Consider the following 15,670-nt stretch of genomic DNA (forward strand, 5'->3'; position numbering starts at 1 on the left):
TGAGAGAGAGAGAGAGAGAGACAGTGGCGTTTGCATTTTGAGTAGAATCTCTGTTATTTCAGGAAAAGAATCGATTTTCAAAAGAACCCCCAGGCTTTTTGTTCACGATTTCCTTCAATCATACAATGTCTAATGCATCGATCTAACAGCTGCACATTCTTAAATGGTGGCACAATAGACACCTACAGGATGATATGAACAAAAAAAATACAAGAAAGGCAATCCATGGACAATCAAAACCGAGCTAATGACAATTTACCTCGATGTTCTATACCGTACAATCTGTACAGGAGAAAAAGGATCAACCATAAAGAATACAAATGAAAGAATAAGAACGCTATCGACTCACCATGTCCAGGATACTAAATGCATTTACCAGACAAGGAAAATGAAAACCCTAAATCAAAAAGAATGAAATGAATATGACAAACAAAAACATGAATGCGGGCCGGGCTCATGAAGTATGCGTCACCAGCAATGGTGCTGTGGCTGCCCCTGCTGCATGAATTGCCTTTAACAAAGCCACAAAATTTAATAGGCTCTCTTTCGAGAACCACTTAAGCTTCCATGTCAAAGAAACTGAAGCTGCGTTATCATTGCTAGTTGTTTTGACATCCTTTTGAGATATGGATGCGAGGCAGAAGCTTTTTGTGGCATTTCGAAGGGCTAAGGTCACAAACCAACTCTCCTTGGCTTCGATGACCTGAAAATGGAATTATGATCTTAACAGATATATAACCTTTTGCACATTCAATAGAACCGGTCTAGCACAAAACAATGGAGGCAGATACAGTGCCCAAAAGACCTTTAGTTTTGAGGAAAGCAGTTTCTTAGACGCACTCCAAAAAGCAAAAAAGAAGAGGGAAAAGAAAACCAGCCTGTATGTGCCTAATTTAGCTAGTCATAATTATCTCATCAACACAGTAAAGGGTGGACGCAAGCAAATTATCAAGCAAAAAATGACTATTGAACGTTTTGGATGAATAATCAATAGGCTGCCCTAACAAGCAAGCAATTTTATGAACGAAAGAACTAATAAAAGCTTAAGCAAACTGAAACATACCAGCTCCGACACGTCACTGATGGAGCAACATGAATCAAACAAGAAATATGGAGGTGAAGATGCATCCATGGAAGGACTGTTGAACTGCTTAAAATCTTCAACACACAAAAGCACATGCCCACCACTTACAAAAAGTGATCTGGGAAGCCATGAATCCTCTGTCCATAAATCATCATGTATAAATAGCCAATGGTTGGGTTAAGTAAGAAGGAAAATAAGAATTTCAAAAATAAAATAAATCCACACGTTATTTTCACATCATAGAGCATCTGCTTGAAAGCATGCCACAACAATTAAGAATAGTTTGATCCACAACTGTTTGAAAAGTTTCACATTATTCAATCAAATTAGGAAAGTATTATGATATAAATTTGTATTTCAATCAAATTAAGAGAGATTCCAAGCATTTTGATTAGAGTGTTAATCATAAAGCTACATTTGCAATTAAACTTTATCGTGCATGGGATCAACTATGTGTCTAAGAACATAGCTATGTAAACCTCATAACAACATTTTGGCTTCTCAGTGGTCATAACAAATCTGATCATCATACAGATTCACATTTAATTCTTCAGATAAAACCAATACTAATAATACCTAAATTAACAAACTAAACAAGAAGCCCTCAGGAATTATTTGCATGAAACAAGCTTAGCTAAGGTCTTTATCAGTTTTTAATCTTTCATAAGCATGAAAGCCAGAAAAACCAGAATAAATGCAGTGGGCTTGATAAATCATGCTTTTGATGATGTGGCTATAAGAATAAACTTCCAAAGTCAGTTACCTATTCTGCCTCATTTTATCCAACTGTACATCACAACAATCTGAGGGACCATTTACCTGTTTTATGCAATAAGACTTCATCAACTTAAACCAATGAGATGCATACCTTCATCCTGCCTGTGCCAAAGATGCACCATAGAATATTGGAATATGCTCAGTTTTGAACCTCTACATATTTGTTGATCAAACAACTTGACCTGAACCTGCTCCAAACTGCCATATAAATTCCCAACACCCGAGTCTTACAACAAAGAAGATAAAGTACATACAAATAGAGAGCACTTATTAAAAAAAAATTAAAAAAAAAACATCTTAGATGGGTGTAAGCCAAAACACTGGCATTAAATTTCCCATCCATGTATGAAAGGGGCATAAGATAGATCACCTTTTTAACAAACATTTATTATTTGTTGAACATGCCCTGGAAACTTGCAAGATATGGAGTAACTGCCTTGACTTCTCAATGCTCCGTGTTAGAAATAGGTAGGTTGCTCCCCTCTCAATGTATACCCTAACCAACAGGAGTGAAATACATTTTTCAAGATTTATAAAAGATCAGTCTTCTAATTACTAATAGTACCAAAGAAAACACTAACCTCACGACCTGAAGTCCTATACCAACTAAAACTTCCCTAACATCTTCAACCCTATACCAACCCAGCAAACTTAAAATGCTTCCTGCAATATGTCATTTAAGTGAACTTCCAAAATTCAGCAATTAAGATAAGAAAATTTCCATGTAATCAACATTCAGAAGCATAGGTGTCTCCTACAGACTTGACAACTAACCTGATCCATCAAATGCTACATCAATGAGCAGTACATACAGCTTGTCTTCACTGCTCAGCAACAAGACTACTTCTCTGAAAGTAAAAAAGAGAACAAATAGAATTTTTACAATAACATACTTAGATATTCATGATAAGATATAAAAAGAAGACATGACAGATATGCTAAGGTCAGCATGAGCTTGCATCTCATATTATAAGTCCAGAAACCTGGGAGTGCTTGGTTATGCAAAAAGTGAAAATCTAGTATCAAGTATCAGCCTTTGAAGATGCAAAGCTATATATACTAGATGCTAGCAGGGAACATCCTCAGATTTAACCTATTATTGTAATTTTCATTGAAAGGAGTGTTTACAAGTTCACAAAAAAAATTCCCTTCACAATCTAAAATCTAATATACTTTAATTCTTTATATTTAGTAATCTAAGCAAAATTGAGGCAGGATCATCCTCCTCTGTCTGTATACAACTGTGGATAAAAAAAAGTGAACTATTATTTCACATTAATTACTAATCTAAATTTTTTTCATTCAGCTGGTAAGACACGGTAGACCTTGGAAGAAAGAAAGTTGAAAAGGAATCAACTCACTGATATCTTGTTTAACTAGAGCTTCTAGAAAACATAATATACAGTTTATGGAAAGAGCTAAATAAGCAACAGCAGATCTGTTAGATGCTAAACAATGGACAAACAATACTGCATCACTGATGATAATGAACAAAAATCAATACCAATTTTAGGGAAGAAAAACTAATGCAAAAGCATAGTGACAATTAGCAACATGCTGACCCAAATTTTATAGCCATTCCAGAATTCAATAGCAATGGTTATTGTGCTTAGGAAATAAACAAAACAGTAAGCTCTTCCATAGGCCACATTTTCTAACGATTACAAGATGTTTACCTTTCTCTGCACAAGGATTCTGGCTCAAGTACACAATCACAACACATATAACTCCTAATGCTCTCATTAATTCTGGAATCGGCAACATTCTCATTAAAATATTTCTCAATAAAATCATCAGAGAATCCAGTGACATTTGCAGCATCCAAGGTTGCAATAGAGTTTGTGTACAGCTGTTTTTTATCAATAATTTCATGAAAACCACTCCCATGAACAACTATTTCCCTCTGCTCTTCCACCAAATCAGCTCCACAGGTATCCTCATTTCCATCTGATTTTTCTGGTCTCCCTATCCTGCCAACCACATTCTCTAACAGAGAAATGACTCTTCTTCTTGATTTCCTTTTGTTTTTCTTCTTCTCCAGTAAATAAGCCTCTTGGTTGGAAAAATTAGCAATTTCAATATCATGGGAACCAGAGGAAATATCATTGCAGTTTGAATTTAAGAGTTTTGGTGAATTAGGGGTTTGTGAATCAAATAGATAATTGTCCTCTTTCCTCACATGATGAATTCCATGTCCTTGATCCTTCAAAAGATTGGAAAATAAGTGCCCTCCAGCCCCGGGATTCAAGTACTCTCCATTCTCTGATTTATCAACTTCATATGATGAAGGCCCAAGTTCATATAAATCATCATCACTAGAGCTTGTATTACCATCGGATGATGCCACTGAATAGGACTCTGCAGGTAGCTGCAGAATTTCTTCCACCAAGTTGTGGCGTCGATGCAAAATGTCCTCCTCATAATGAGGAGGAGACCTAGGATAAGCAGAAGATGAATGAGCGGTTAACAGTGATATGCTTCCATTTTCAAGTATTGTATGGACTCCTTGGACAGTAGAGCTATCTGTGTGAGAACTTTTACCTTGCATAGACATGCTATCACACCCTTCATTTGAATAAGACTTTTGATGCTTCTGTCCTAGATTCATGTTCCCCATACCTGGTAAAGCAACCCCACCATATGAACCAGTGTCAACAAATGAACTATCAGACTCAAAGAGATTTGTGCTGGTCTCATCTCCTGAAGCTTGAAGCGCATCCAAGGAATATCTAGAACTATCACAGTGGTCCTTCTGTGTTGACTTGTTTATTGGATGATTTTCCTTGGCATGATGCAATGTAACCCCACAATATGTACTGCAATCCACAATATTCTCTGATTCATGATCCATCCACTCCTTAAATTCTCGCAACCAAAGAATAGAACGCTCCTTTTTCATGAGCTCAACTCTATTAATTAGATCGACTATTTCAGCTTCGTCATCAGACATGGCATTCTCCTCTTTGCTTTGAATCTCATAATCACAAGTTGGAGACTCGTGGTCAGAAGAAAAATACATGCTCTCTTCTTTATTTGCAATTGAAGCAAGACGAGATACTTTTCCCTGAAAAATGTAATATAAGGAGATGTCATTCCTCTCCAAGTTAATGTTAATAATCTAATTGACTCGTAGAGAGAAATACAGTGTTATATTTGAAAGACTTGCGAGTTATTAAACAAAAGGCAGATATTTAGTGAAATAAAAAACATAATACACACTTGATGCTGGGAGGAATTCAGTTTACCATGATACTGTAGTGGAAAGAAATACAAGAAGAAAAAGACGGCTAAATAAATCATCCCACAAATATTATGCTGTCAATATGTAAAGGACTGACTAATATGAGGGCTGGCTCAATCCACATCAATATTTCTCACCCTTTTCCTGTTCATAATCCCCACTCCGTGAGCATCTCCTTTTGCAGGAGAATAAAATCCAAAGCTGGCTGGTTGTTTCTGCCTGCTGGCAATTATGATTTGCCTCTTCCAAAACTCCCTTGTGCTAATTTCCCGGTCATCTAACTTCACCTAAGCAACCATGCATCAGGAAACAATTAAAAAGTTGTTAGTTTACTAGGACTACACAATTCATGATGGAGTTATGAAAAGTATCCTTTAAATATCACATTACATTCTACTCATCCACAGGTTATGCTCTTGTATTTCTTGCATTATCTTAAATCAAGAAACACAATCCCCTGGATCATCACTTACAGCATCTGGATGAACAAAATAACTGAATACTTGAGCTCGATACCATCGGGCACCACACAAAGGATTTCCTTCCAACCACAAGTTTTGTAGACATGGGAGGCTAGCAAGGAACTCCAGATCTGAGAAATTGGAAATTATATTGCAGGATACATCAAGTGCTTCAAGTGACTTCAAATTCTCAAGCCCATGTAATGTAGTTAGAGCATTGTTCCTCAAAACAAGTTTAACAATGTGACAGGACACCTGCACAGAAAAACATCAGTGTATGGGTCTAAAGCTAATTCTGAAGACAAAAAATTAGAGTGGAAGGAAATAAATCTTTAAGAAAAAATTTAATTGAATCATTCTGCTATTGAGTTTTAACAGTATATATTCCAGACTTATACAATGAGAACCAATGAAATTTGAAAATACCGGTTGCAACTCTAGATAGAGCTATTCTAGCAAAAGCAAATTTCCCTTATTAACATTTTGTGTATCATCTGCCTAACTGTCTATCAAAAGATGGAAAGATGAGAGACATATCTGTCAGGGATTCTCAAATTGTTTCTTCCTCAGCAATTTTACATTACTGAATAACATTTCCTTTGGATCAGAGTTATGTTGATAGCTAATTGAATTTTGAAATAAAGTAGAAATGTTTCAAAGGCAGACAACTCCCTCCCTGGGTTTTGCATGTAAGGTAGACTCTGAGTGATCCTGAAATCCTAGAGAATTCTTGGAAAGAAGATGATACATTTGGCATTTGTTGGAACACACTTGCCCAAAATAAACACTGGATTGCATATGTTCCACATTTATCAACTACACAGTAACAACTACATGTTTACATTGCCATATTAACAGACAACCTAATCTTAGTTCTTTTATACCAAATTTGGGTATCGACCTATGCACATTCACACCTTGGAGCCACATTCTTCTGTTGTTCATCTCACATGCACTCATTTCCACAACCACAACCTCTCCCAATAAATCCACAACAAATTCCTACAACTAGGAGATCCTCCAAGAGACCAAATAGTTTTGAAACCCTCATTAGTCATCACCTTTTTAATTGTTGCCTCACCACTTGCCACATTATCATGTTCCATACTGCACCTCTTGCCCTCGCCAAGTTATTAGCTCCAATATCTATCAGACTGCCAACAGAAGCTCTAATACCCATCCTCATTTACCCAGGATCATTCTGGAGATGGTTAATGCATGATTAGAATCCTGCCCCAAAAACATTAACAATTGGATTATGGAACTTCCGCATTATATAATCCGCTCCTTCCATGTATCCTACACACATGAAACTCTAAACTCATAAATATACTTGATGCCATGTGTTCAGCTTCAGTACCTCTAAATATAAACTTCCACATTATCTAATCCACTACTTCCACATTATCTAATCCACTCCTTCCATGTATCCTCCACATGTGAAACTCTAGACTCCTACATACATGCATGCATATACTTGATGTCGCGTGTTCAACTTCAGCACCTCTAAATATACTTTCATTACTATGCACAATTACAGTTTACTTGCATAGCAGTCAAGTTATTGATTTGAGTAGCAAAATCGAAATTTGAGCTTGGCTTATTTAGTTGCCAAGAAAGCTTGAATGAGAGTGCCTAGGTCAATTAAAGTCAGTATGCTTGAAGAAGATATGTTCCTTTGCAGCAGTGATCTTTAATAATTTACTTTAGCTTAAGTGTTACTATCAGAATAGCAATTATGATGCCTGCCATCAACAAAGCAGTATCAGCTGGAAAATATAAAATAAGCAAAGCAATGGATACAGCATCAACTACACAAAGAGAGAGAGAGAGAGAGAGAGAGAAGAAAAGAAAAATCCACCAATCAACAAACTAGAAGTATACTTTAAAATTAAAATATAGTGCATTCTGAAATTTGAAAGCAACCAAATACTAAGCATGGGATTTGAAGCTTAATGGCTTTTATCCCTACCTCACAAAAGGGTGCAATTGATCTCAGATGATTGAACCCAAGATCCAAGTGCTTCAATTTGGTACACTTCCGCAAATTATCCACCTTCGCAAACTTATTTCGACTCAAATCAAGAGTTTCCACTGCAGGAAGAAGTTGCAAAGACTCATCCATCAAAACCAATCGATTACACGCACAAGATACAAATGACAACCGACTCCATTGTGGCGAGTCCTTTATCTCAGCAATCCTACTTGCAAATACATGCCGTAATGCATCCTAAATAACCCAACAAACCAAAAAAGAATATAAAAAAAAAATCACTCCAATATCCAAAACAGAAGGCAACTACAAATAACCAAATCATAAAATAAAATTTAGACAGCACAAAGAAATTAATGCACATTAAATAAGTTGTTTCTTTACTTAATTATATTAAAATTCTAATTAAATTGCAATACCAATCCCTTCCTTCAATCCTTCAATTCAAGGACTATCTCCTTTAATCAATGCCACTATTAGTATAAAAATCGTGATTAATTTGTTTCTTTTTTATATTTTTCAGAGTGAATGTCACAAAACCTATTCAATAAAAAAAAATACTCACAGTAGAATTGTGACAAACAATCTTCTCTAAAGTATGTCTCAATTCAAGCAACCCTTTCGCAGCCGAGGTAGACAAATCACAACCTCTAAGTTCCAAAACCCTCAACCTCCCAAACGGAACCAAACAAACCGGCGTGGGATCACGCGTCGGAAGAGGCAAGACCGAAACAACCTTCAACTCCGTCAACAAACGTAGAATACGCCGCAACTGCTCGAGAGCACGGTGGTCACCAAGGTCAGAAACGTAAGCGCGAAGATAATCGACCGGAGCTCCGGATAACAAATTCTCCAGCTCGTGTAGTGATTCGAGTCGCGAATTCACGTAGTGGAGACCAGCTGGGTTGAGCTTCAAGACTAGGGTTCCGTCAATTAACGGACCGGCTTGTTCTTCGACGAATTTGACTAGTTTTTCCAGGTAACGATCTCCTGTTACGATCGCCATTATAGAGAGAGGGAGAAAGAGTGAATTTAGAGAGAGAAAGGAGGTTTTGGAAGGATTGAATAGAAGGGAGAAATGGGTATCATGGTTTCTCTGTGAAGAAAGAGGGAGAGGGAGATTGTTCGTTTGTCTGTTTGCGTTTGAAGAGAAGGGCTGAGGCATTCATTGAGGTCAAGGTTGTCAATTCCGTTCCGTTCCGCCCGGAATGGCCAAAACATTCCATACCAATTCAAAAAACGGAACAAAACGGAACAAATTTCATCTCATTTTAAATCTCGGTTCGTTCCGGATTTTTCGGCTAAATTCCGCCCGAAACGTTCCGGTTCCATTCCACATATTCCGTTCCGCTCTTGAAAAGCCATTGAATCAAATTGAACCTTATTCAATTTAATTAATTAAACCATCCAATTATAAAAAGCTCTTTTTTATTACTATTTTCTATAACAATGATATTAATAATAACATTGAAAATTATTATTACTATTTTCATTAATAATGATATTAATTTTTTAAAATTAGATTTATCACTAATATATATGGTTTATATTCATGTTGTTTTTTTCATGTTTATACTTTGTAGGAATTTGAGCAAAACAAGGAATGCTTTAGATTTCATTAGCCTTAATAACATTGACCTAACTTTATATTTAAAATATTTGTGTTAAAACATTTTACTTTCATAATATTTTGATATTTTGTTTAAGTTGAATTACTTTAAGTTAAAGATCTATTTAATCTTAACTATTTAGAAATATTTTAAATTTTGAAATTATATTTGTTTGGCATTGTGTTTGTATTGCATAATTTATAATTAATTTATCTTGAATTTGAATTATGTTTGTTGAATATATATATATATATATATATATATATATATATATAAACAGTACAACCCCGAAACGGCACGCCGAAACACTCCGAAACTGAAACATTCCGTTCCAATTAAAAAAACGAAACACCTACCGAAACGGAATTGACAACCTTGATTGAGGTCTAATGATTGAGAGTTGAAGACTCTGGCTTTTTCTTATTCATTGATAATTATTCCTCACTACTCAGCTTTCCTTTTAGTCCCTGGTGTTCACAAAGTTTTAATTTTAGTACCAACGAATTTTAATTTTTTTAATATATCCTTGAATTTAAGGCTTTGTTTCGTATAAAATATGCATTTGGCCTCCTGAAAAATTATTTATTATTTTATGACCATTATTTGTTTATATATTTTATAGTAGCGTCCTCGTCTCTAAAGTTCTAATTTCACTATTTTTTATATCTACATATATAAAAAAGAGCTAAAAGACTTGAGTTTCATTCCAATTCTGCACATAATTTACTATGAATTGCTACAACCAAAATTATTCTTTTATCTTTTAGTGGGAAAAACATAAGTCTTGAAGCTGGAGGTTTGTTGGTATTTTTCATTTGCTTATAAGTCATTAAAAAATTATTTGAGGTGAATGAGTCTTTTTTATTTTTTTATACCACAAAAATATTTTTTGACCTTAGAGTAAAAAAAACTTATAATTATTGATCAAGGGTTTTTTTAACTTTTCACAAGCTTCTTAACAGTAAAAATATTTTTTCTCTCGAGATCAAAAATTTGTTGAGCGCCTGGGCACTGGTGTTTATGGTTTTTCCATAATCGATGTTCAATAAAAGTACGTTTATAACCTTAGAAAAAAAATTTTTTGCCTTTGGAGGGTATTTTGATATTTTCACATACGTATTTTAACAAGTCAGTTGAGGCGTTTTAGTATTTTTCATGTTTACTTTTCAATTTTTTATTTAGAAATCTATTGGCGCGTGTTACACCACCCAGTTGCTAAATCTAGCCATCTGTCGTCTTATTAGATGTGGAATCGTCTTCTCTTTCACATGATGTGGCATGTATAAGCTTGTGGTGGTCAAATTGTTGGCGGTGTTTGTTTTAGTTTTTTACTTTTTTTATCTCTCCTAATATCTAAAATACATCATTGTTCTCTTTGTTGTTTGATTTTCAATTTCAGTCTTTATTCTTGTAATTTTTTATTTCATTCTTAATCCTTTTATAGAAGTTTTTTTATTATAATTTAGTCTTTCAATTACAATTTTTTATAGGTTTTGTTTTTCATTTCAGTCCTCATTCATTTCATTTCTTATTTCATTTGTATTCCTTTCATAGTTTCAGTCCTTATTCTTTTAGTTTTTTATTTCATTCTTATTCCTTTTATAGATGTTTTTTTTTTCAATTTTAATCCTTCAATTCTAATTTGTGTATATGATGTTTTTCAATTCAATCCTTTTACTTTTGATTTTTTTTCTTCCTTGACTCTTTTATCAAAGTTTTTATAGTTTTTAATTATATACTTCAAATTAAATTTATGAATTGTTTTCAATAGTTATAATATATATTTCAGTTTGGTCCTTTTTTTTTTCTTTGCCCTTTTATCAGAGTTTTTATGGTCTTTAATTTTATCCTTCAAAACAAGTTTATACTTTTTGTTATATCAATAATGGTGGTGGTGGCGGCAGCAGCAAGAGTAGTAGTAGTAGTAATATTTATTATTATTATTATAACAACAACAACAACAACAACAACAATAATATTGATAAGAATAAAATAATAATATTTGTTGTGGTGGTGATGACAATAATTATAACAATAATAAAAATAAAAATAATAGTAATGGTAACAATGATAATGATAGTGATAACGATAATAATACTAATAATGATGATGATGATGATGATGATGATGATATTACTTATTGATAATAGTAGTGATGGTGATAGCTGTAATAACAATGACAGTAGTAGCGACAATAATAATAACAATGAGAATAATAATAGTTATAATAATAATAGTGATAATTCATCATTCGATGTTAGATTTGTTGGAAATTGAGTTTAATCACTTTTCTATATATGGTATTTTTGATATAATATCCCAAATTACTGGTTTGAAAAGTTTACGCGGCTTGACATCCTCTTTTATTTTTTGCCTTATTATTTTTTCCTGATTTTATGGTTTAAAATTAGTTTTTCAAAATAAAAAATAGCCATCTAGGTTTCTCTTATATATTTTATTGGAAACTCGCGCCAAACAAAGATCCAAGATAAGAGATTTAAAGATTTATTTTCTTGTCTTGGTTTATAGTATTAATATTCTTTTTTACATTTTTAAAAATATAGTTTGGCCCGTGGCAGAACACGAGCAAATGAACTAGTAATTAATATATGACATAGTATCAAATCCATCAATAAATAAAAGTCTAACTTATAATTTAAATAAGAGCATAGTTATATTAATGGTTGAATGTGATGAAAAAAAATAGTTAAACAAAAAAATTAAAACAATTGTATAAGAGCAGATAAGGAAACTACAACACAAACATAGTACACATATAATCAATGCAAATGTAAATTGTAATTTCACCTAGTGTATGGTGTAATCTTATTGTTTGTAACCAGTAGCTTGTAATCTCTTAAGTTGTAGTTTAAGATTATGATAATAAATACTCAGTAGGGTCGTTGCCTAACCAAACCCCATATTTGGTTGGCCTAGGGCCCAGCAAAGGTTCAACCCATGGTTCGGTCATGACCCAACCAAGGTTTAACACCCCAGTTGGGTCGCAACCCAACAAAGTTCTTTTTTTTTTTCTCTTTTTCTTCGTCTCTTTTTAATAACAAGTTAAGAGTTTAAGACAACTCTACTCGGAGATATAACAATGGAATAGAGCTCTGACCTTAGGATGAAAGATTTTTTCTAGATATTTTCATGTTTTTCTAGATATAAATTGCCAAGTTTTAGCAAAAGAAGAGGGATTCTTCCTCTACAGAAGAGATAGAAAAAATATCATTATCTCTCTATTCACCTTTTTTTTCCATTATCATTGCCTAAAAACCCTAAATTGATTTTAGCATCGAAGGGTTTTTTGCAAGTAATAACTGTCATCCATACAACAATCATCATCGAAGGAAGCTCAAATTCAATATAGTGTAGTTAGTTTCAAGCTTCATTAGTAGCGTTGTTTATAAGAAACCGAACAAAAATCGTGTTCATTTCCTGTTATATTTTTCTTATCATCCTGTATACTTGATCCTAAAATCTTCAAGGCAGACAATACTGAAACACCAAGAGGAAGAGTAACTAACCTTCGACCATCTTCGTCAACTCCTGTTGACCTCCAACAACTCACATAACAGATGAGAGCACTTACTGAGGTTGTACTAGCTACTCAACAGTAGCTTTGATCTGTCCCTGTCTATCCACAAAACATCTAGGCTGTTGTATAATCGTCTACTCCTCATATTATTGTTATACCAATTGCATTTCTTGTGCAACGACAACTCTAATTTCAAGAAGAAACAACCTCAAACAAGGTAGGAAAAAAATAGACGCCATACTTTTACCTTTACTATGAGTAGATCACGTCAACATAAAGAATCTTCTCATGTAGCTTCATATAGGCATTACCTTAACAAATCAAGAGGCAAGGCCTATGGCCATAGCCTTTATCATCGATCTCACTCTCCTTCATAGTCTCACTCAAGCGCTTCAAAACCTAAAAAGATTAGTATAATCGGAGATGAAAAAGACTCAAGTCAGATTAGAGATTCACCATTATATTACAGCATATTGAGCTCTCATAGCCACATAGATTTTATAGTTACCAAGATAAACTTGGATAACTATAATGACTTATCCGACCCTCGAGAGCATGTCTAGAATGTCAAAAGCAACAAATGTGTCCATTAAAAAGTGAAGAATCAAAGTGAACTTTTCAAGATTATTTTCAAAGTGCCACATGTTTTTTTTGTTTTTCTTCATTTTAATTTTTTCTCTTTGTTTTTTTATAATAAATTAAAAATAATTGACCATCAATTTTTTTTTGAAAGATAAAATAAAAAAAAACAAAAAGTTTAATAGTCGAAATGAAAAAAAATCTCACTACTTTAACCCACGACGAATTGCGAGAAGATGCATAATGTTTTCACCCACAGTAAAAAGAACACACCACTTAGATTATTTTTTTTCAGTTTTAATTGTAATTCAACAACTTTGAATTTCATATTTCCTCAAGAATTGACAAGGCACTTATCATTACCAAAAACGGACAAAAAAATTTATTTCATATCAAACAAAATGTGGTCCCCCAGATGAAACCTCCTTAACCCTTGTAAGTTACAAAAGCAAATCTCCTAGATTGTACAAGATTGTCAGCTTTCATTGACACAAAGGAGAGGTCTTTTCACAGAAGATTTTTCTTGAAGCACCAGTACCAAGAAGCTTGTCTTATAAGGCATCACAATTCAAGAACAACTCATTGACAAAACAAATTGAAAGAAAAAACCTAGCAAATGATTGAAAGAGAATCACCAAAGAAGTGAAATTGCAATTTAGACATACCAGATGTGCTTAAATAGTTACTGAAGACTTTCAGCTCACTTTGTTCCTCATCTTTGATCATACGAGGTCAAAGATGAGGAGCAGCAAGTGGGCTGAAAGTCTTCATTGCTAATATGTGTCTGTGTCTCTGTCAAGAGATGGTTGCTGGGAGATGGTGACCTGTCAGGTTTTGTGATTTCTATGCACTTACTCCCACTCCAATTTGGTCCTTCATCCATGGAATCTCCAACCTGAAGCACAGCATTCTACAAGGATCAATTGGTTTAACAGTGTTTTTAGCCTTCAAAAAATCAATATGAATATGATGGAGATAACTCACGGCCTAAAGTCTTTTCTCCAAGGCATTAACAAGTCAAAAAAAACTAGAGCATTCACAGACTAAGTATGACTCACCTAGTCAGGGGCGACCACTCGGAAAATTTGAACTCTAAGTGTGCCCTCACCACTTTCATCATTTCGAAGACACAAACATCACCAACTTTCAGATGATCTGCTAGAGTAGATGCAGTCCAGCCATCTGGAACACAAGGGATAATGTTCCTTTTACTCCTTGGCAAGTGTTTCAGCTAAAACCATCGGGGCAAGTTCTGCGCATGCAGTAAAACAGATATAAATTAACAAGGAAAAGTTGAAGAGAAATTGTGTATATGCAGCCAGGTTTCTTCTGAAACATTACCAGCATGGCTCCAGGAGGAGTGTGTGATTGATGCATAGTAATCCAGAAAAAAATGAATTTTTAGATTTGAAAGACCTGGTTCTATGAAGAGCACTAAGCCCATCCTCTCTCTTTTTTTCTTTTTTTTCTTTTTTCTCGTTGCTTCATGTTACCCTCATCTTCATGCCTTTGGTGACTGGTATTCTTTCCACCACCACTCTGGTATTTATTAATTCAATCAAACCGTCTAGGTAACAAAATGCCTTTTAAATATATAATATTTTAAAATAATTTTAGAAATTTATTCAAACATGTTTCTATTTCATTTTTTTTAAGTCTATAATTATAATCTCATATATTAATTACATTATATTCTTTTATTTTTAAAATTTATTTATAATCAAGTCACATTTAACTAATCATCTTATTTTAATTTTTGACCAATAATTCTTATGTGTATAACCAATTAAGTTCTCTAATAAATTATAAATAATAATTTTAAATAAAATTAAATTAAATAAATTTAATAATTTAATTTTTTTATCAATGCAATAATTGATTAATTTATATTTAAAGATTACATTTAATAATTTTTATACTTTTTCAAATATTAAAAAAATTATAAATGATTTGGTTTAAAAACTAATTTTTTATTCTCTCATTGGATTATTTATTTACGTAAGAGAGTGTCTTTTCGTAACTGGGTGTGGCAATGGTAACCAAACATAGAATGCGTAAAAATCCATTACTTAACATGCTTGAAATGTTGGACTTCGAATGGCACATGGAATAGGTTTTAATGAAGCATGCAAATCATGTGATATGACTATGGGGAGGAAAGAAAGTCGGCAAATATATATTAATACACCTTGGGTAAGAACGAAACTTTCATCATCATGGTTTAATGACTGAGGAAAAATAAAAGGCTCATTTTGCTCGGATTTTTTGTACTACATAAGGATTTTGTTTTCCTCTTTCGATTTTGACGAGTTGTATACTGGATGGAATCGAAAATAGATGCTCAATTGGTCAAAGTGATAAAGGAGGAGGAGGAGGAGGAGGAGGAG

General features: G+C 33.7%; 1 protein-coding gene across 2 annotated transcripts; it reads right to left on the bottom strand.

Annotated features, from left to right (window-relative positions):
• Positions 1 to 29: 29 nt before the first annotated feature.
• On the bottom strand, positions 30 to 8,732 carry LOC133678532 (uncharacterized). Of its 2 annotated transcripts, XM_062100865.1 has the most exons (11): positions 8,122 to 8,732; positions 7,536 to 7,793; positions 5,576 to 5,818; positions 5,240 to 5,389; positions 3,538 to 4,925; positions 2,636 to 2,709; positions 2,443 to 2,524; positions 2,232 to 2,357; positions 1,953 to 2,059; positions 1,064 to 1,221; positions 30 to 703 (listed from the first exon to the last, which is right to left on the bottom strand). In XM_062100865.1, exons 1-11 carry the CDS (start codon positions 8,719 to 8,721, stop codon positions 455 to 457), a joined length of 3,435 nt encoding a protein of 1,144 aa, XP_061956849.1. In that variant the 5' UTR covers positions 8,722 to 8,732; the 3' UTR covers positions 30 to 454. The 2 variants fall into 2 exon arrangements, with proteins under 2 accessions (XP_061956849.1, XP_061956850.1); XM_062100866.1 differs by lacking the exon at positions 30 to 703 and having other exon boundaries at positions 1,083 to 1,221; positions 1,953 to 2,049.
• Positions 8,733 to 15,670: the final 6,938 nt, after the last annotated feature.

This window comes from Populus nigra, chromosome 18 (assembly GCF_951802175.1).
Source record: "Populus nigra chromosome 18, ddPopNigr1.1, whole genome shotgun sequence".
Taxonomy (NCBI): Eukaryota; Viridiplantae; Streptophyta; class Magnoliopsida; order Malpighiales; family Salicaceae; genus Populus; species Populus nigra.